Source organism: Tenrec ecaudatus, chromosome 17 (genome assembly GCF_050624435.1).
Source record: "Tenrec ecaudatus isolate mTenEca1 chromosome 17, mTenEca1.hap1, whole genome shotgun sequence".
In the NCBI taxonomy this organism is placed as follows: domain Eukaryota; kingdom Metazoa; phylum Chordata; class Mammalia; order Afrosoricida; family Tenrecidae; genus Tenrec; species Tenrec ecaudatus.
Genome location: NC_134546.1, coordinates 31000112 through 31022204, shown reverse-complemented (window position 1 = coordinate 31022204; position 22093 = coordinate 31000112). Strand labels below are relative to the sequence as shown.

The following is a 22093-nucleotide window of genomic DNA, read 5'->3' as shown; positions in this document are numbered from 1 at the left end:
GCCGCTCTCGTTGCCTATAGAAAGCCAGGAGCAGCTCTTCCTGGGATGTGTGTATCAGAAACTTTTTTCTTTTGTGCTTTTAGCCGCAGAGTATTACATCCTTTCCTGATTTTGTCCAAAGGACTAAGAACTCTAACTTTGGTTTGGTGGCTTCTTGTGTTCCGAGGCAGTAGATGAGCTTGAAAGGGCCAGGAACGGGTGTCTTGGTGTTTTGATCAGCAGGGCCAGGTGGGTTGCCGGGGTCACGTGTCATAGGGCAGGACCTGGGATCAACGCTTGTTTGCTTTTCCACTCGCTTCTGTATGCAGCGTGGAGGTGAACACGCGTCCTAACTGTTCTTCAGGTGCCCTTCACAGGGAGGGCTGACATCTGTCCTCCTGGGATGGAAAAGCACTTCAACGTAGGGGTGTGCAGACAGGGCTACTGAAGCCAGCCAGTGAGGGTCATGGGCACCCCCGGGCGGCGGTTCTCAACCTGTGGGTCGTGACCCCTTTGGATGTTGAATGGCCCTTTCCCAGGAGATGCCTGATTCATAACAGTAGCAAAATTACAGTTAGGAAGTAGCTATGAAAAATAATTTTATGGTTGGTGCAGGAGTGACCACCACATGAGAACTATGTGAAAGGGTGGCGGCATCGGGAAGGTGGGGACCATTGCTCTAGGGAAATGAACTGACTTTTCAGTTAGGACCAGGTTCTGCCCCCAAGACAAGGCCGCGGGTGTCCTGGGCTTTTTCTGAGCCAGTTTACGGCGAAAGACAGGTGAGCATCCACATGGCAACCTCACACAACATCTGCATCCATTTTTGTTCATGTGAGACAGAGCTAAAGTCACTTTTAGAGCAGTTGGTTTCTTGTTAGGGCCAAAATAAAATAGCACCTCTAAACTGACAGGTTTTTTTTTTTTTGACCCCATGATAAAAAAGGCTTTTTAGAGATCATTTTTTTTGTTGTTTTCGCCAGGAACATTGATAGTCTTAAGTAGTCTCCGACTGTTTCTCAGAAATTGCCTAGGTTTTTCCAGAACTCTGGGACCACCAAAAGCCTGACCTACCCCCTTATACGGGAATGACACCACACATTCAAATGGCACCTTGTTGTTGTCAGATGCCAGGAAACCGGATCCGCCCCATAGCAATCCTGTGTACGACAGAAGGAAACCCTGCCCAGTCTTGAGCACCTTGTCCTGGGAATTGTTACAGTTACGCCATCGCTGTAGCTACTATCTCAGAATTGTTACAGTCACACCATCGCTGCAGCCACTATCTCAGAATGGTTACAGTCACGCCATCGCTGCAGCCACGATCTCATTGAGAACCTCTCGCTGTCGCTGCCCTCCTGCTCTAATTGGCCAGCTTGATGTCCTCTACCAGAGACCCCTCCTGATGATGTGTCCAGAGTGTGTGAGATAAAGTCTTCCTTTCCTTCTAAAAGTCATTTTTCACTGCTTCTTCCGACACAGATTTCTGTGGTCTTCTGGAGCTTCTGGCAGTTCACGGTACCTTCCGTAGTCCCTGACAACCCCATCATTCCAATGCTTTGATTCTTCGCAGTTTTCCTTACTCCGTGTCCAGCGTTTGCATGCATATGAGGCCGTCCTGACGGTCCTGTTTCCCTTAACATGTGGTGCATTCTGTGAAATAGGGTATTATGGGATTTGGTCGTCTTAGGAGCACCATAAATCGTAGCCTGGTCCTACTTGGTCTTTAAGTATCTCAAACAAGCTTCGTGCCACAGCATGATCTCCGCGTGCTGAGAGCGCACGTCACTTTTGAGCTTGGGTCTCCGTTCCCATCGTTAGCAATTTCTCTGTCGGGAAAAAGGTTTCTCTCTTCTTTTCAGTAGCTTTCGGGAGAGCTAATCCTTTACCAGTGTGGTGGTGTATTTTATTTGTGTTTGAGGATTATGATGGTCCAAGTGCGATAATGCCCAAATCATAAGCAATAGCTTGTTTAATAACCTTGGTTTCACCTCTAAATCGATGCTTCTCTGCCTCTTGCGGCTGCTATCACGAACACTGGTTTGGTTGTGTTTGGGAACCGTGATGGATTTCATGGTCATATTATTGAAAGTCAATTAAACTGATAACACTACACCACTGCAGCTGCGTGGTACCGTTGGCGGCTGCTGCCTGCAGGTTGAAGTATACACTGTTAGACTGTAAGCTTCTTAAACGGAAGTACAGTGCAACATAGTCCGTGCGTAAGTGGGAGACCCACTGGGACAGTTCTACTCTGCCTTACAAGCGAGCTATAAGTCCGAAGTGACTTGGTGGCAATGAGTTTAGTTTGAATCAAGATGTATAAGTGAGTTTTGGGTTATTACATATGTGCCAGGCAGTAGAGCTGCTTTGTGTACAAGAGACGCATGTTAAACATCTTGCATCTAAGACGCTTTTGTATTCTCTCTGTCCTGTTCTCCGATGGGGATTTCCGATTTATGTTACGAGACCACTGGGGTATATGCAGATGGATGGTACCTGACTGGATAGTATATGGATCTCTATATCTATCTGTACTATATAAATAGATATGTAGGTAGATATGTAAATATCTAGAGAGAGAAATAAAATAAAATCCACTGCATTCAAATCACTTCTCACCTCTAGCAGCCCTGTACAGGGTGACTGCAAATCTTTTCAGCAAAGCAGACAACCTCCCCTTTCTCCGTGGAGTGACAGGTGAGCTCGGCCAGCCTTGGAGCCAGCAGCCCAGGGCCTAACCCCCAGCACCACTGTGTCCCATAACGTGCACACACACTTGCCAGTTGAGCAGAGTTGACACGTTTAAGTCAGCTGCGTCAGTTATGCTCACTACGTCGTACTGTTACGACCACAATTTTTTTGTCAAATTATTCCATCAATTTAGTGCTCCCTAAGCAATGACTCTCCCAGTCCCCTCATAATCACTAATAAACTTTGGTCTGTTGGTGTATTTCATCAAAGTAAGATCATACCGATTTTTTTGATGGCTGCTTTATTTGATTCGGCATAATACTCACCTCCAGGGAGACACTCAGCATAACGAGCACCCGTACGCACGTGTAGCGAGGCTCGTTCTTATTGCAGCGTGTTTCACAACTTCATTTCTCTTCTTGACCGAGTGATTCACCATGTAATAATACCATGTTGTTTGTCCAGTTTATCGTCTGTTGGGGGCATTTAGGTTGTTTCTCCCTGTGGGGCTGATTTGAGCCGTGCAATGAGGCACATCAGTGTTGAGGTTTGTGCTTGTGTTCTGCTTTCCGTTCTTTTGAACTTATTCTTAGGCTCGGGGTTGCTGGGTCATAGGATACAAAACACAATAAACTCACTGCCCAGTCGACAGTCGTATTGAACTGGTTGAGGGACTGCCAGAGTGCTCTTCAGGAGCTGTACCATTTTGCATTCTCATCCGCTGTGGATGATGACTGAGAATTGCCCCCACGTCCTTGCCAACACCTGTTCATTTCTGTTGGCTACATCGCAGCTATTCTTGTAGAGGTGAAGTGGGGTCTCACGTGGTTTTGATTGGCAACTTCATAAGCAGCTCTGGTTGCATGGGAACTAAAGCACTCGGCTGCTAACCCAAAGCTTAGGGGTTCAAATTCACCAGCCCCTCTCGGGGAGAAGGCATCTTAGTCTACTAATGTAAAGGTCGGTTCAGGGGGTTCCGACCAAAGTAATCAGGGCACCACTCGTGACTGAGAGCCCTAGTTTGGTGATCCCCATCAAAGACACACCCATCCAAGCCCCTACAGGTCTGGCTCGGAGAGGGTAGAAGGAATTCATTTTTCCATGAATTGTGCCTGAGGGAAAAACTATGACCATCCTTGGAAGCTGAATCCTTGTGAGTACTCCTCAGTTGGCTTTCACTATAGCCTTCGGAGACTGGGTGCTCAGTTTAAGCTCTAGTACAGTCTGCCCCCACTGACCATGGATTTTATTCTTCACGATCCTTGGACCACACAGGCGGATGTGCTTCTTCCATGTAGATTTAGCTGAAAGACACTTCAGTTAGATGTCTGCTTGTTTTAGACAAGCCTTTAAGAGCCCAGGTGCTGTTCCTTCTGATAGCTGGGTACCATGTGATTTCTTGACCACACTTTTGTACTGCCCATATCTTCCAGTGGTCACTTCATGCGGGCACGTGTGGAGCATGAGGAGTTATGATTTAGTGTGAGCTCAAAATCCATTCAGAAACCTACGTTATAGATAGATATGGAAACACGTGTGCATATCTAGTCCACTTGAGAGGCAGCCTTATCAGTAAGATGAGCGTCTCTAGCATCTTACCTGTAACCTCCAGGAGCAGTCCGTCACTGTAACAAACACAGTCTTTCTAGACGGTGCCAGATGTTCCCTAGAGGGCAACATCGCCCCCAGGTCAGAACCACAACTTGAAGCAAAAGTTGAGTGGAGCAACCTTATGAAATAGTTCCCTGGGCCAATATTACCTGGGGCATTTTCCTCAGAGCATTAGTCTGAGGGATACTATAATGTGCATTGGGTTTTATTTTGTTTCTTTGTTTAGTGGGCACATGGGGATATTAATTTGGAGAAATGCCAGGATAAATAAAATGAGAACGTTTATTTCTTCTTCATCTCCACCACCCTCCCATTCTTTCTTTTCATCGTCCTCCCCCCTTTCCCTTCTGCCTTCCTTTGCTTACCCCCAGCCATTCACCCTGCCCTCCTACTTCCTAATGATGGTGGCCATATTTTTATTTTATTTTGAATAGTAGCAATAATATTAATACTCAGTAATGTAATGTTAATGTTTGGTATTTGGGCAAAATATAAGAATAATCTGGCCATAGTTTGGTTAATCACAGCCTGATGTATTAGAATATATAGAAAGATTAAAATATGTGTTTTAGAAATAATAAGATTTTCAGGTCAGTGAAATAATTAGAATGTTTTGGCAAACTTCAAACTACAAGATGAAAGTAGTGAATTTTCCCCCTCGACTTATTATTCTATTCCTTGTAAGGTAGATAATTTTACAGAACAAGAAAGAAAGAATTCTAAAAAAAAAAAAGTGCTGAATCTGGAAATTAGCTATTGACTCATTGAATTTTTACCTCGGGTAAATTGTGTTCCATTTCAGGTACCTAGGGGCAAAGATTTTACCATTTATTGACCTGAGTAGATGGGCCTGTCTGACTCCAGTCCTTTCTTAGTAGACAGATGGCGTGGCGAATGACCAGAACAAACACAAATGCATCACTGCAAGAGAGACATTCATGTGACAGATGGAAGGCATTTTTTTTCTAATAAACTGAAGGATCTAGGGGTTTTTTGGTAATATCTGTAACAAAACAGAATGTTATAAATGTAAAGTAATTTACCTGCTGACATCGAATTGACTCTGCCTCATAGTGGCCCTACAGAGCGTTTCTCAGGCTATAAATCAAATCTTTATAGGAACAAATTACTTCCAAGCAGTGCTTGGTGGTTTTGAACCACCAACCTTGCAGTCAGCAGTCCAGTGCTTGCCCATCAGCACCACCAAGGCTCCTTAAAGTAATTTAGGAATCTTAAAATATAGACATTCCTGAGATATTCTTGTTTCTTTTGCTTGTAAAGTTTACCTAGAATGAATAGATGTTGTGTATTTAGGCAAGGGCGAAACGGGGGAATAAACCAACTTTGAGTAGAAGATGGTATCATATCAAAATAGAAACACAAACAGAGTCCTCATTTCCTGCATCCATTTCCTCCACCAAGGGAAACCGTTTTCAAACTAAAGGGTAGGAAAAGCATTATTAAGAACGAATTGAAATATAAGATAGGTGAGTAGATAATCATAGAGTAGCTAGACACTTTAAATGAGTTCAAACTTCTGGAATTATATAAATTATATCTCATTATCCTGGAAATAAGCAAACGCGATTGTCATCCACTGTCAGTGCGCTTTGACAATTGGAAGAGGTGTCAAAGATCAGAGATTCACTGGTGACCAGTTTTCAGAGGGAAAGACAGTGCAGACTCTTGCACTTGACTGTGGAGCGACTGTCTGTCCCCGGCAGAGGTCGGTGGTAAATTACTAATCCGGTGAGTGAGACGCACTTGCCGTGTGGCTTAGGAAGAAGTCTTGTCAGACGCCTCTCCTCCCACTACCCCTGCTTACAAAAGAAAGCTCAGTTTCATTGGGGTATTGTTTCTTCAACATGTTCCAGGAACAATTTCTGGTAAAATGTAAGGTAAATACAAGATCAATGATAATAAGGGGATTTGGAAGCAGCTTACATTTATTGTGCTCCAATATTTTCCCCATTCTTTGCTTCAGAGTCTCCATATCATGTTATTAATTCTTACAAATGCTATCATATAGCAAGTAGAGCCCCAAACACAATCCTTCAGCCGGTTTTGTAGGCTCAACTCCTAGCTGCCAGTTCTTTCTCACCTCAAAACCAGGCACATCTTATGAACGGTGTCAGGAGCCAGGGGAAGGAATCAAACATTGATGTTTTAATGATGGGATTTACTAAACAGGGACGCAGCCCATGAATCAGCTTTACCACAAGTAAGATGCTAGACATAAGTCTCCTTTCTTTACGTAAAAAAGATCTAGAGGTGTGTTGTTGTTGACTGCGCACGCTGCAAACCTGCAGTTTCATGTAGTTGCTAAGAAACTGAATGTAGCCTTAAGCCCAGTTAATAAATAGAATGATAGTGTTCAAATAAAGAAAATAATTATTAGATTCTCCGAGGGGATTTAGCCTTCTCAAAAACATCATCCTCATTTTGGATAAAACCACACATCACTTGACCCAGGCATGTGTTCTGAGAATTCTTAAACCCTACCCCAGGGACCGAAGCTAGCCCATATTTCACCGTCAGCTGCCAGGCCCCAGTTTCATTGGCATGTGTCTCACCTGCTTCCAGGAGACCCGAGGAGACGTCAGATCTCCTGGTCTAGAGACGTCGCTGTCTTCAGCTTTACCTTCTAGAATGGGACCTTCCTCCTCCCCACTCCTAGTGTACCCCGGGTTACTTCACTGACCTTTCCAGCGGTCGTGTGCCTTTGAAGTACAGTGCACCTAACCGGGTCTGTTCACCTCTTGGATACAGCCATCCCCGCCACCTTTGCGCTCCACGCCTGACAACGACAACTCCACTTTTTAGCACATACTATGTGTTCCGTTCACTGAGACCAGTGCGTGAGTCTTGATGCCACGTTTTCAGAGAGAGCTTGGCAAGGTAGACCGCATCTAGACCAAATGAAGGCACTAAACTCAGGAGTCTGCCACACAGGCATTGTTTTACAACAGTGACCGTGACCTCTTCCGGCCCCTTCATCTCCTGCCGCTCACACAGAAAACCTCCTCGCCTTACTTTCCCCGGTGAATTCCAACTTTAGCATCAAAACCCAATTCAAATAGGATCTCCATAAAACCTTCCCTCGACTCTCCTCCGGCGTGCCTCCTCTGGGATCCCGTAGCACTCCATGCAGGCCTGGATTCTGTATTGAAGTATCATCAACTCCAGAGGCTTGCACGTTGTTTCTGCAAAGGACCGTATAACAAGTAGGTCAGACTTGTAGGGGCCAGGTGGCTATCTCAGAATACGAATGTGATCGGAAAATGCTCAGAAAGGAAGTGAACGATGTACTAGATCTCTGTTGATGTGTAGATATGAAGGTTGACCTTCCATCTGTTTTGACAAGAATGCTATCAAGCTGATGTGCTTTGAATGTATTATGGTTTTCTTATACTTTGATATTTTTTCATATAAGCCTTTCAATTAACATTTCGCTTTTATAATAGTACATGGGAGTAGATGAATAAAAGTGGGAGGAAGAGTTTTAAGTAAAGGGAATTATCTTTTGTTATTTAAATGTGCCTGATGACAGTTTTTTACTCTATTAAGTGACATGTTGTATTTAAAACCGGCAATTACTTTATGGTAACACATACGTAATTCATTTTCTCACAGCTCATTGCCATGAAGTCAGTTTCAACTTACAGGACAGGGTAAAAGCGCCCTGGTGGGTCTCTGACACTGTGGCTCTTTACAACTATGGACAGCCTCATCTTTCTCCCTGTGGCCAGCTGGTGGTTTCAAACTGCTGACCTCATTGTTCGCAGCCCTACAACCACTGGAGCTCATTGTTATTTGCTCATAGAAGTTAGCTTTTTTTCAGGTTGCATACTGCATTTTTGTACTTTTTTAGGGTTCTAATATGTGTTGACTCAAATTTTAATCATGAAAATGTGATATGTGCTTATTTTATTTTCACAGGCGAGATAAACTTTGGATTTGTATGGAGTTTTGTGGTGGTGGTTCCTTACAAGATATTTATCACGGTAAGATTTTCTATTTTAGCTTAATGAAATAGAATGTCTTAAAATACAGCTACTGACACATTGGAAGAAAGCTCTTTGATCATTATCTTATTTAGATACCTAAAATATTTAAAGGATCTTCAAAAAGTTTGTGGAAATACCGAATTTGAGGGATAATGGAATTTTCCCTTGAGATTTTTTTGAAATTGTCCTTGTGTGGGTGAAAGGAACACTTGCTTTATAATTTGGAACATTACATGTGTTTGAAGTGTTTATTAATTTTGAAGAGCACTTATTGTTAAACATTTCAAGCTCAGACTGCTAGAAAACAGGCCATCTGTATCCAAAAAGTTGCCCCTAGTAAGAAAATGAACAGTGATAATACAAAGACAACAGATTTTACTCTATCGTGTGCTCTGAAAGTATCAGTTAAATATTTGCTGTCCGATAGTGCTGGATTCTAGAGAATTAAAAATCTGGGTAAAACCCTTTTTCGTTGAGATTTCTAATAGAGTCGGAAGAAAGACGTGGCAAAGATACAGCATTCGCTGCTTTCCTTTTCTTCCCCTTTTCCGTCTAGTTTTATGAATGAATCTTGTTCTACGCTACAAAGTTGGGTATCTTTGTTTGCCAGAGGTGTGCTTTTTGGTTGATGTGAAATAAAATAATGTCTTAGAAATTCGCAATGTCAACCTTTCTGAGAAAATACTTTATAAATTTTAAATATTTTTTCATACAGAATTTGAGCTTGTATTTTATATTTTAACTAATTTTTGCAGTCGATTATAGCTAAAAAAAAGATCCTCAAAACCTCACTTACTGCCCTGGAGTCGATTCTGACTCGTTGCAGCCCTATAGAACAGGATAGAACTGCCCCTGCGAACTTCCAGGCCTGTAACGCTGTACAGGAGTAGAAAGCCTCATCTTTCTGCCGAGGAGTGGATTTGAACTGGTGGATTTGAACTGCTAACCTTATGGATCGCAGCCCAACAAGTAACCCACTGTGCTACCAGGACTTCTCATGATTATAACAAAGTAGATATTAAAAGATTGGATTTTATTTTTACTGTGTTTATTTCACTTCACTGTCTTCTTAGCTTGTTTTACTTAACATAAGGATTAACAAAATAGTATTTTAATGTGATTTTTGAAAGAAAGAAAGAAAGAAAAGGTTGCTTCCTTGGGTTGATTCTAGCCGGTAGGACCCTAACAAGGAAGGACCCTAACAAGGAAGGACCCTGCGCAGTGGGTTTCCAGGGCAGTGACCATGACCGGGGCAGACTGCCACATCTCTCTGCTGTGCAGCTGCTGGTGGATTCAAACAGCTGACCTTTTGGTTAGCTGCTGAATGTTTAACCTCTGTGCTACAGGGCTCCATATTTTGTTTGTTTGTTTTATGGAGATTTATTTAAATTACTCAGGTTTAAGTCCTATTCTGTGACCATCTGTTTGACTTTGCAAACATAAAGAAGCCTAGTTGAGTCATACGCCCGGATTCCATCTTAAAAGGCTAGTGTACACAGAATTTCTGATGTCGGTACCAGCAAGGACTCCTACTGGCCTCGTGGTTACTGCTGGGCTACTAACTGTAAGGTCAGCTGTTCCAAACCACCGTTCCTTCTTGGGAGAAGTAGTGAGGCTTTTCACTCTGTTAAGAGTGACCGTCCCAGAATCTCACAGGAGAGTTCTACCCTGTCCTAAGGGTCGTCATGAGTCAAAATCAGTTCAATGGCAGGGAATTTGGTTTGGGTTTTATTATAAGGACGTAGTCAGTAGTGAGCCTGACTCCATTTTTAATGTGCTTTTGGAAATTAAATGATGGAATTACTAGGATTGTTTTAGAAAGTTTAATGAAAAAAGTAGGCTTTAAATTAATTTGGGCTCTGGTAGATGAAGCAATAGTACTGTCATGAAGATATAATGAGAGATCACAGTAATTTGTTAGGCATTTAGATATTTGGGGAATAGAATAAGTTATAGAGATCCTTGAAAGCCAAATGGAAGATCATGAGAACATTTGTGAAGCTTATAAAAAGGTTACGTATTTTGTGAGGATACTTTTGATGAAGTATGAATACTCTTTAGTGTATGTTTGAGCAAGATTTCTTTGTATAAGTGTCAGCTTTATTTCAATGAGTGTTGATAAATATTTAACATTATTGAACATTGTAGAATAAAGACTACATTTCTAGACGCTTATAATTCTGTATGTTAGGAATTCAAAACTCTGTTCCCACGTTTGTTTTGTTGTTGCCTGCTGCTATTGAATGAGTTTGCTCCCACAGCAGCCCGGTCCTCCATCCTCAAGAGCATCGCTGCATTTGCACCCTTGTTGTAGCCGCTGTGTCAATCCATCGAGGGTCTTTCTCTCTTTCTCTGACTCTGCCCAGCATGAAGGGTCTGGCGTCTCCTGATAACCTGTATCAAGCAAATGCGACATCCTCGTTTCTAGGGAGCGTTCTGACTGTCCTTCCAAGACTAGCTTTGCTCTCTCTTTTGGTAGAGTCTCTGGTACAGTCAGTGTTCTTCTCCACCACTGTAATTCAGAGGCATCAGCTCTTCTTCCGTCTTCATGATTCATTATCTAGCTTTTGCAAACGGGAAATGCCAGCCATAGCCTGGGTGAGATATGCTGCTCTCCTCACCGTGGCAGCGTTGCTTGGCAACATTTACAGAGGTCTGTGCAGCAGGTTTGCCCCTGGCAGCATCCCTCTGATGTCTTGACTGCTGCTTCCATGAGCGTTGACTGTGGATGGAAGTAAAATGAAATCCGTGACCACTAGAATCGTTTCTTCATAGATCATAGCACTACTTACTACTGCACTGGTGCATGTTTTTGTTTCCTTTATCTTCAATAGGTGCTTCAAATTGTGAGCATTTTCAGCGGGCAAGAACGTAGTATCATCTTTGTATTGCCGATTGTTAATGAGCCTCCCTCTAATCCTGATACATTCTTCATGTGGTCCAGTCTTTTGTTTGAATTTGGATTAATTTCTTTTAAACTCTGATGTTTCCAGTCTATGTGTGGATTTTTTTTTTTTTGTTGCCCTTTTTTGAACTTAAAGTGCTTGCCTCAGAATTTAGCTCTCTCCTCATCTTAAAATTTTTAATTCTGGAACCAATCACAATGATTGACATATAAGCCCCTCCCAGGGTGACGGATAACAGAAAAGTGGGTGAAGGGCATTAGCTATCTGTGGATGACATGAAAAAAATAATTTATAAATTATTAAGGGTTCATGAGGGAAGGAGGGTGTGGTGGGGTGGGGGGTAAGAAAATGAGCTGATACCAAGGGCTCAAGTAGAAAGAAAATATTTTGAAAAGGATGATGGCAACATGTAGACATGTGCTTAACACAATGGATTTATATATGGACTGTGATAGAGTGGTAAGAGTCCCTAATAAAATGATACCAAAAAATGTAATTCTTATCTCTTCAAACGTAGGTATGGCTACATAGCATTCATTAGGACAGCATCCCACGCACCTAGGTACATCCTCCTTGCCCCAGGCAGGAGGGGGTGGGGACATTATGTTGATCCTGGAGGTACAGCAGGAAAGTGTCCTCAGTGGAAAGACTGGCTAGGGATGGGGCAGGTCCCCTTAGTGCCACCAGCTTCCCTGATTCCTCCTGAAGGTGTGTACACAGCACCCCTATGTGTGAACACGGAGGGACTCCATGCAGAAGCAGCTTCACTAGGCTCATAGGCACTTGCTCTGAGCTTGGGTTAAGGCCCCACAGCCTGACAGCTGGAGTCGAGGGACCCAGCACCACCAGGGCGAGAGCATTCCTGCGACTCAGGCTGTCATGAAGGCCTAAAAGGCACATGCCTTTATTCACACCCACACCCCCTCTGATCTCTCGACCTGGAATTCCACACAGATATCTAAGGCCTTCTATGTCTCCTGAGCCTTCTGGTCAAGGTAGGATTGTCTACCCTTTTTAGCCCTCAGTGGGGCCCTTTGGGGGCTCATACCCATCGCCCAGGTCACTACTTTTATAACTGGTTAGGACTGCCATTGCTTATAATGTTTGGCAATTACATTTTCTATTTTTAGAAATTATTTTATTTCACATATCTCCACTTTTTTCTTGGTGTCTTATGATTTCCACAAATAAGTCTTAACCCTTCCTTTACATCTTTAATCTATTAAATATGCTTTCTGTTACTCGATTTTTAGTCTTACCATATATTCCATCCAAATCAGGTATCTGATTCCATTCTCCCCGTGCTGGCAATCGCCCTCTTTACTGTTCTTCACTCTGAAACAAAAAGTCTAGTGTTCCTGTACCAACGGGTTGGCTTACTTGTTACCATTTCTGTTCAACAGTCCCCAAACTAGGCCTTTCAATGATGTCAAAGGCTGGCGATAACAAAGTAAAATAAGGCTGTGAATGCTAATGTGCTCATTCTGATCAGCACCTGAGTCCGTGGGAGAAACAACGTGGGTGCTGGAATGTACATCCTGTGGACATGCCCTGGTGGGAGGAGAATCCAACTCCACCCCAACCCAAGGCTGACGACCACAAGGCAGGGGTCAGCTGGGCCTCCACCCTCCAACTTCCTTTATCTTATCCTGACCCCAACATCTCCTCCACGTCACTCCTTCAGTGCTCGGTGTGATCGTTCGTGGCGCCGACCTCATGGATCGCACAGAAAAGACTTAAGATCGTGGAAACGATAAGGGGCCTGGTGGCCTAGTGGGCTGCACACAGTGTCGCAATTCAACCTCACAGCGGCTTCATTGGGGACGGATGAAGCCACCGCTCCTGTCAAGAGTTGGCCTCAGAAACCTGAAAGGGCATTTCTGATCTGGCCTGGAGGGTTGCCTAAGAGTCAGAATCGATCAGTGGCATTGGCTTGGGTTCGGTTTTGCTAGGTAAGTTAATAGATGACCACAGATCACTATCCGACAACACAAAGGACACAGCCCTCTTGTCCACAGTAGCACCTCGTCTCAGTCATGCCAGCAGCCAGGGGCCTCTCTCTAGTCTGCTGTCTCAGCCATCTGCTCCCTGGCCTCTGCCTCTTTCTGTGTGCCAGGCAGCCTTCCAGCCTGGTGCTGCTGCCCTGCCCATGGTCGCAGTGCGGGGGCCTCGGCCGCGTCCCCGAGGGATCGCTCGGGCTCTACTGGTGACTCTTCTTTCTTGATGGTCTCGGGCTCTCCCCAGAGGACCGGCAACACCGACCATGAGTGTTTATGCCTCTTATTTGCATGGTACCACCCAGTCACTCGGTTGGATTACAAAGACCTAGATAAAAGAGCCGTGTTTAAGCAATGCCATGTCCCTACACGTGCCTATCCCCAAACCCCGGCTTTCCTCTGTGTTCCCTTTCTTGCCTTTACTAAGTTTTCACTAAATGAGCCTCTCGTGGCAATGTGTCTGCTCTTGACTAGTCTACGGTGCTGCCTGCCTGCGTAGCCGTCTTAGACCTCCCCCTCCCCATCTGTGCTCGCCCTCATCTCGCTGGCTCACGGCTTTAACCAAGTGATCTGCGAACCTGACCGCTGAAACAGCTCTTCCGATCTCCTGATTTCTAAAGGGCGGGAGCCAGGGGCTGACGTGGCAGCGTAATCTGGCTCGGGAGGGGTGAGGGATGGCGAGGCTGAGGTCGGAAGGAGGGCCGGGCCCTGTGGTTCACTCCCGTGGCTGTTGGCGGAGGCTGCACTGCTCACTGGGTACATCTCTCTGGGGAGCAGCTGGAGTGGACCGAGGACAGCGGCTCCCCGCAGAGCCAGTGGGACCAGGAGGGCACGCAGGTGTCGTCTCCCAAGTTCTGTATTGTCACTTGTGCCAGATTCTGTGTCCAGGAGCAAATCACTAGAGGGTTTTTTCCCCCTTTGTGCAGACAGCAGACGGGCGTCTAAGAGAAACAGTATTATCTGTGAATTAAGTGCTCCCTTGAATTACTAAATACGTGAGGCTGCGTGGTCAGGACTACGATGGGCTGCTAAGTAGGGGCAGGGAACTTGCCAGCAGAATCCACTGCCATGGACTGTTTTCCAACCGGGCAACCCTCTTTGGAGAGAGTGGAACTGTTGTGTGAGGTTTCTGTGGCTGTGACTCGTTCCCGCAGGAGATTGTCTCATATTTCTCTCGTGGAGCAGCTGGTGGGTCTGAACCATTGCCCTTGTGATTAGCAGCCCGGTGCTAACTCCGGACATCACCAGGGCCCCTGTGGGAGGGCAGGGAAGCCCGACAAATGGAAACAAGTAAAATCAGAGTCGTGAGAGTACTGACCATATGATCTATGAAGTGTAACTAATGTTATGGAACAATTTGGATAAAAACTACTAAAAAGGAACCTAATTTGCTAAGTAAATTTTCACCAAAAACATTTTTTAAAGGCTATGCATAACTCCTATTGAAGGTGATTTAGCCATGGGGGGTAGGGATGCTCTAAGATAGATGTGATGATTGTACAATCCCCCTTGATATAGTTGAGTGCTTCAATTGTAAGGTATATAAGTTATGTGCCAATAAAACTTGAAAAAAAAATAAAGTAAGCTCTGCCTCTGAAAGGAGAAAGAATTAACTGAGTTGTGGTCATGCCTTGTTGGCCTGCCTCATGGTAGAGACATGTTGAAGGCGGGTTTTGTTCATGAGCTCCTTTTCCCGTCCTCACGGTTTTTCTTTTACTTTTTCTTAGACAAACTCGCTTTTATTGTGTCAACATATCGAGGGCATTTCTCCCATCTGTTTTGAACATTTTTCTGTTGAATCTTATCTTTACATTTCCCCCCATGATGATATATATGGCAGGTAATCTATCGGCCAATAAAAGAGACGTATTACCCTTGATCGCTGTGCTGCCTTAAGTAATTAAATATGTGAGACCCAGTGGGCAGCACTTGAACCTGAGAAACGATGGACTTTATGGGTGTGTCCTTCCAGAACCCCCCCTCCCCATCTCCGTAATCTCAAGGTTTCCATTCTGTATTTGTACCCTAAACTTGAATGACGGAGCCTATGGTAGCAAACGCTGAGACCCCTTTTCCTCTACCCCTTTCACCTGCCCCGAGAGCCAAGAGCCTTAGTCATCTTCCTCGTTTGTTCTATTAAGGAGGGAGTAGCTCTTGGAGGGTTCTGATGCCTAAGAAAGGCTCTTAGCCGCCTGTGCACCCCCAGGGCCTTGCCTTCCCTGTCCACATGGACGCCAGAAGCTGAAGCCTGGCTCCCCGCGATTGCCTTTCATCGAACACACAGCTAGAACGTTCTCTCACGTTGCTTTATTCTGGTTCATTTCCCTTTTTGCTTCTGGTCCTTGGAAAGTCTCTTATAGTTTATGAGCCTGGCTCTGTATTTAAAAGTTTGTTTTAAGTATCTTTCCCCCCCGCCTTTTCTAGGTATGATTTCCAATGTTTTCAGGTTGTCTCGTTTGCCACACTGTAGAAGCAGAAATCTTAAGGAAGCTGATCTTCCCAGTGAAAGTGGCCTTGGAAGGCACAGACTTTAGTTATAAGGTTTCTCTTGGGACCTTTAAACACAACTGCCACTTTCAAAGAATTTAAATGTAGTCGGTTTCTCTCTTCCAAGATTGTGAAATGCCACAAGAACTCAAAAGTAAACATTTTCCCAAAGCTGTTACATTTTGAGAACTGTCTGTTGGAATTGAATTCAATATCTAGAATTGTCTCTCCCACTTAATGGTATTTCCTTATTTTAAAGTAATTTAGTAGTGAAAAAGAAGCTTTGAAGGCTTTTCAAATGGATACACACAAAAGGAAATAATATTCAAATATTAGGATAAGATTAAACTACATAAGTATGTTGATGGTAAGTGGCAAAGGCAAGTTTTAGAAGCTCGTGTGTAATAGGATTATGTTTATATTTGTGTGTGTGTGTGTGTGTGTGTGTGTGTGTGTGTGTTTAGATGAGAGAGAACTATATTTTTCAGACCCTCTCCTTGATTGGAATTTTTTACAGTGAACACATTCATTTTCTAACTAAAATTAATACCTGCAGGGAGAACTGTGTTGATTATAAAGTAGCAATAACACGTTACACAGTCAAGTGAAAACTTTACTAAAAACTAGCCAACCCTCATCTGTGAACATACCCTCTCCGCATTTAAGATGTACTATTGATCGGTGAGTTGTAAAATTGAAAATATCCAGTTCAGTGACTTCTTTCGGTCGCTCATCGGTAGTTAGTAGCTATTCTGTACCAGGCACTGTGGTGAACCCTGGGCACGAGGCAGGCAATGAGCGCAATTAGACCAAAGCTCTCCGGTTGAAACTCATGTTCTAGTAGAATTGTTTCCATAGATGAAATCTGTTATAACACCGAACTTATAAACCCATGTCACTTCCTGAAAAATATGCATCGGCTAATTTTATTAAATTTACCTTTCTTCTCCTATAGTAACTGGACCTCTGTCAGAACTGCAAATTGCGTATGTTAGCAGAGAAACACTACAGGTAAATCAAATGTGAATCAAAAAGTAACCTTTAGTATTAACTTAAACACGATGATATTGTGCATTGCCTGTTGTGTAAAATCAGTGCTAAATATTGTTTGTTAAACTCTTTTGAAGAGCTTTTAATAAACATTCTAATTGTTTGTGTAATAAAGCGCTAACTAAGCCTGGTTGCTGTGCTGGTTAAGTTTGGGCTGCTATCACAAGGTTGACAGTTCAAACTCACCAGCTGTTCAGCAGGAGAAGGATGAGGCTCTCTGTTCCTGTGGAGATTTATGGTCCCAGAAATCCTAAGGAGCAATTCTGCTGTCCTATCGAGTCACGATGAGTCAGAATTAACTCAGTGGCAGATGATTTTTTTAAAGTATATGTACAAGAGAATTACACTTGCAAGTAGAAATTTGATAATATAACCTAAAATTGTTAAACACTAAGGACATGTTAATGTTCACCTTTACTTTTTAATGGCAAAAAAAGGCTTGAGAAATAACTGTTAGTGTGGACATTGAATCTGATACTATTGGATAAGATACCTTTTTAAAAGTTACCTCAAACTATTTTCAGAGCTTCCTGCAAATTATTTGTCTTAGGAAAGTTAGTTGGTCTCATTGAGCTGACTTATTTGCATCATCTATTGGAATAACATAAGTTATAATGATTCTTACACCTCTGTCATGAATAAGGGTCGGGGAGGGAGGAGCGAAATTGGAGAGTATAACTTAATTCATCACTTGTATGCTCTGTTAAAATCATATTTATTTTTCTGTTTTGTTTTTTATAACTCCAGGGATTATACTATCTTCACAGTAGAGGAAAAATGCACAGAGATATAAAGGTATGCATATGGTTTTAACCTAGTGGTCACTTTGAAGTAAATCTTTTGAACTATTCTACATGTTGAAATTGTTGACGAAATATGTATAACTATAATCATATAGATACTTCCAAAGCTGGATGAAAAGTGACACCAACTTTGCGATACCATTCACATACTATTGAATAACCCTCTTTAGAAAGTACAGGTATATGTCACTTAATGGCCACTATGTGATCAGTGAAAAGGCACAATGTACAATTTGGATTTGCAAACATATATACAAACAGTTCCCAGTTAATCCATAGTAAAAGTCTTTTAATGTCTATTACATTAAAACCTTACGCAGCCCACTGAACAAAGCCCAAGAGTTGTATCCATTGCACATAGGAGGGTAGCCTTGCTGGAAGGGCGGTGGGGATGGGGAGTCATACAGAGAGGTGGCCATGAGCACCAGGTGTGCAGGTGGCTACTGCTGCCTGGAGCCAGGAGGCCCTGAGCACCCGGGCTGGCATGTGCTGCCCAGCGCCAGGAGCGCCAGATGGGGTGGCTGGGGTTGTGCGTGGCAGAGTGAAGTACTCACGTAGAAGGTACAGGAGGGAGTGCTGTCACGATTGGGATGAACCTTGGAGCCCTGCTGCTCGTCTGCTCTGAGGGTTTGGGGCCTTTAAAATCATTAGGGGGAAATGACAATCAAAGGAAAACTGTTTTCCCTTTAAAAAAAAAAAAAGCCCCGCATTCACAAGCTAGGCTATCAAGGGAGCTTAATTTTTAATAACCCATTTTACTTGGTACTTATTTATTTGTGAAATGCCGATTAGACGCATGGCATCTGTCAGGTGTACAGCATTTTCGAAGTTTTGTGCTTTAAATATTACAGCAAGGACCTCGCATTACTAATGCAAGGCCCGGGGTGCGATGCGCCCTGTCATTCTCTGGCGCTCTTTCATGAACTGGGGGTTAGTGGCCAACCAGGTGCTGCGGGGCGACTCCTGAGGTTACAGCGAAAGAACCTGCCATCCCCTCAGCTTACCTATTTGCCCTTTTCACTTAATTTCCTTTTCTACCAGTCTCCCTTCTTTGTCTCTCCTCTTTGTTGTATGAGATCTTCTGAAGTTTAAAGGGTTTTAAGCATTTGAGTCTCTGATGAAAGCCGTGGACTCTGTCATCAGGAAAAACAATGCCCTTCTGCACATGTTCTCCAGTTTTGCATAAACGTTCAGGAACGCACGGCTTTTCTGCTGAGATCCCAGGCGTTAGGTATTTTCTCCAAGCCGCATCAGAGGCATGAACAAAGAGCTTCCAAGTTCAGCGAGAGAAGGGGTCATAGGAAAATGAAGTCATAGGATCATAGGATCATAGATCATAGGATCATAGGATCATAGAAGGGATCATAGGAAAATGAAGTCACGAGGGGTTCTGTAGCTTGGAACGCTTAGGGAATCTGGAAGGACATTGATAGGTGTGTGGGAGACGGAGCATGGAGCGCATTCCCGTCCGAGGAAACCAGGTGAGCAAAGACCACTGGGTCAGAAGGCAGGAAGTCGGTTTAGCGCCCCTAAAGCCTGGACCCTATTGCTGAAGTGAAGCGGATGTCTGAGGATAGCAGGAGGTAGAGTTGGCCACTTGGTTTGGTGCTCTGTCATGCAAGGACTTGGGTGCCATACTTCAGCGTGTGGCCTAATTGGGTAGATTTGTACCATTGCCCGATTTCTGCCTTAGTCTGCGTCACCAGTATCATCTTAACTGAGTCTCCCTGCTTCTGTTCTTGTGGTTCTCCAGTCAGCTGTCTACCTGCAACCACAGTGATCGTTTAAATCAGAGCATGCCACTCTCCTGCCTGTCAACCACGGTTGGTTCCCATCAAACTCAGTACCAAGTCCAAACTCTTTGATCAAGGCCCTGGGCTCCCTGATCCCCCTCTCTTCATTTTACTCACACAGTTCCAGCCACAGTCTGGACTTGAACTATGCCAAGCGTATCCTGTCCAAGGACTTGGTACTTGATTCTTTTGCTCAGAACGTTCTAGAATTGGTGGGGCTGGCCGTCTTCACGGCATCGAACTCTCTGCTCAAACACCACTGCCTGTAAGAGGCCTTCTGCATCCTACTGTCTTCAGAATACATTTCTCCGTCTTGACTTTAAATCCTTTGTTACTTTATGCATTCCTGTACGGATTCACTTTTAGAAACTATTTTCTCTGAATGTAAAACTACGAGAGCTGGAACTTACTTACTATTTGGTAGCCTTAGGAAAAGGAGCCCAGGGGGCATAGTGGGTTTCGAGTTGGGCTGACGGCCTTAGTTCAAAGCCATCAGCCGCCTCTCACAGAGTTGCAGTCTCGGAAACCCAACCCACAGGGGTTGGCCTGCCCTATAGGGTTGCCATCAGTCAGAGCAGACTCAATGGCAGGGAGTTCGGTTTGTGTTTGAGCCTTTCAGGGATGAATGAATGAATGGGTAGGTGGATAAATGGATGGATGGGATTGATGGATGGATGCATGGATGGACAGGCAGACTGACAGATAGTTGGGTGGATACATCAAAGGCCATAATGTGCAGATGATGTGATATAAATTGCCATTTAAGAAAATAAATCTAGAATTGAGTAGAGACCCATTCAAGACGCTGACGACAGTTTGGGTAGCTCGGGTCTCGATCAGATAAAACCTTCCCTCGATTCTCGTCTCTCCTTCTCTGTCCGCGTACTCCATAAGCCACGGTAACATCCGTGGGTATAATTCAGCTTCATTAGTGACGGTTGAAATCTCGGAAGCCTCCTTGTCCTTGTCTTTTTCCCCCTCCAATTTTGAACATGCTTTGCTTCTGTGAGGCTGGGGGTGCCCCCCACATGGACCCCGAGGCACACACTTCTGTGCCTGAGGGCATTTTGCACTGAAGTGTCCACTTACTTTTTCTTTTGAAAGTGACAAAAAGTTCAATCTAACCTCAAAAAAATTTTAAAAACCTTTTGAAGTGCCTTGAGGAAACCATGCATCGATATTTCTACCTCTTTCCACAGCATTGAGCAATTAAAAGAGGAAGTAGTCATTATCATCATCTCTGGAATTAGATCAAGAAGCTTAAAGTAGCTAAAAGTGACAAGGGCAGGCGGACAAGTAGCATTTTCATCCTGTTGACGGATGGCGGTTTTCTGTGTGCCGCGTGGCCTAACGAGGCATGTTCTAGTAGAGATCCTCATGTACCGACACCGAGGTCCAGCGTCAGATGCCAGCACTGTTCCCCTGATGATGAGTTCCTAGAAAGAGGGGACCCTCCCCAGCCATCAGGAAAGGGCCGTCAATTAGTAAAAATACATTTCACACAGCAACAGATTAAAGTGTAATAAAACCCATAGAAAATCCCATTATTAGGTAAAATATTAGTGACAGTGCTGTCAACCGAAAAGTAACATCTAGATAAAAACTAATCTACCACTTTCATGTTAATATTCATCTTAAATAGCAATTTTCGCACTATTGAAAAGGCAGGGCCATTTTATAAGGATTGTCAGATGCACACAAAAGAGAATGGTGAATCTTCCTATGACATAACGATTTAATATTAGGCGTACTTTAAATGTGAAGTGCTTGTGTGCTTGGGGCTGCCCCTGGGATTGTAAGCATGTGTATTTACCCTGTAGCTGTCCTGATGGAGTGTCTCTTCCCACTCTAACTGAAATCTTCTCACTTTGAAGGGCGCTAACATTCTGCTAACGGATAATGGTCATGTGAAGTTAGGTAAGTAACTGAATTTGTCGTTTGCAGATCTGTTCTGAAGGATACGTTTATCTTCTCCTCTGTATACCAGGTGCCTGTCCGTAGCACACCTGCTGTGCACTTTGAGCGCAGGTCTAATTAGGAAACACGTCTCACTTTTGTGTCCTCATCCCCCAGTGAGGCCGGAGTCAGCCCTCCGTGTTTGAGAGATGCACCCAGTTGGCATCTTTGCGGTAGCTGTGATATCTGAACATTGCCCTGACCGTGAGTTAGTGAGCATGAACCAGCGTTCTTAGGGTAAATCTCGAGCCTCTCATGAAGTCACATCATTGTGCCCCCCAGTAGTACACGCCTGCCGGCATCTCACCAAGTCCGAGTCCTGGTGGCCCCGGTGTGCAAGAGTAAACCAGCACCCCATAGGGTGTCCCCGGTCCTTTGTCAGAGTAGATGGCCATGTGAAGGTCCTTGGGCGAACTCCACCATCCAGCCTTTCCGTTAGCAACCAGACGTGCCAGCCAGGCACTTCAGTGAGAACATGCCCTTGTCCTGTGTGCGTTTCTGTGTAGAAGCATCTTGTTTCATCTATTGGGTCATGAACATATTTGGCTACAAATAAACGTATTGAGTAGATATGTTTGCAAATATTGAACAGATGAACAATGGGATTGACTAAATCATACCTTTGGGAAATTTTTAAATCTCTAACTGGCAATGTGACTGCTAGTAAGAAATCAGTACAAACATGGCCAAAAACAGAGCAAGCAAACCAAAACCAAAATAGGTACAAAATCTCCCAAATGCTGCATTGTTTCTATATCAAGTGGAGTTAAGAAATATTGTATTTTATATTATATATTTTTAATGAAGTAG

At 43.9% G+C, this 22093-nt stretch overlaps 1 protein-coding gene across 3 annotated transcripts in view; it reads left to right on the top strand.

The window, feature by feature from the left end:
• Nucleotides 1–22093, top strand: part of MAP4K3 (mitogen-activated protein kinase kinase kinase kinase 3) — a 180041-nt gene that overhangs the window by 85359 nt on the left and 72589 nt on the right. For all 3 annotated transcript variants that reach the window (XM_075535824.1, XM_075535823.1, XM_075535825.1), the window contains 4 exons: nucleotides 8224–8288; nucleotides 16637–16692; nucleotides 17479–17526; nucleotides 21202–21244. In XM_075535824.1, coding sequence (XP_075391939.1) covers nucleotides 8224–8288; nucleotides 16637–16692; nucleotides 17479–17526; nucleotides 21202–21244 — 212 coding nt within the window. The remainder of the gene's footprint in view (nucleotides 1–8223; nucleotides 8289–16636; nucleotides 16693–17478; nucleotides 17527–21201; nucleotides 21245–22093) is intronic.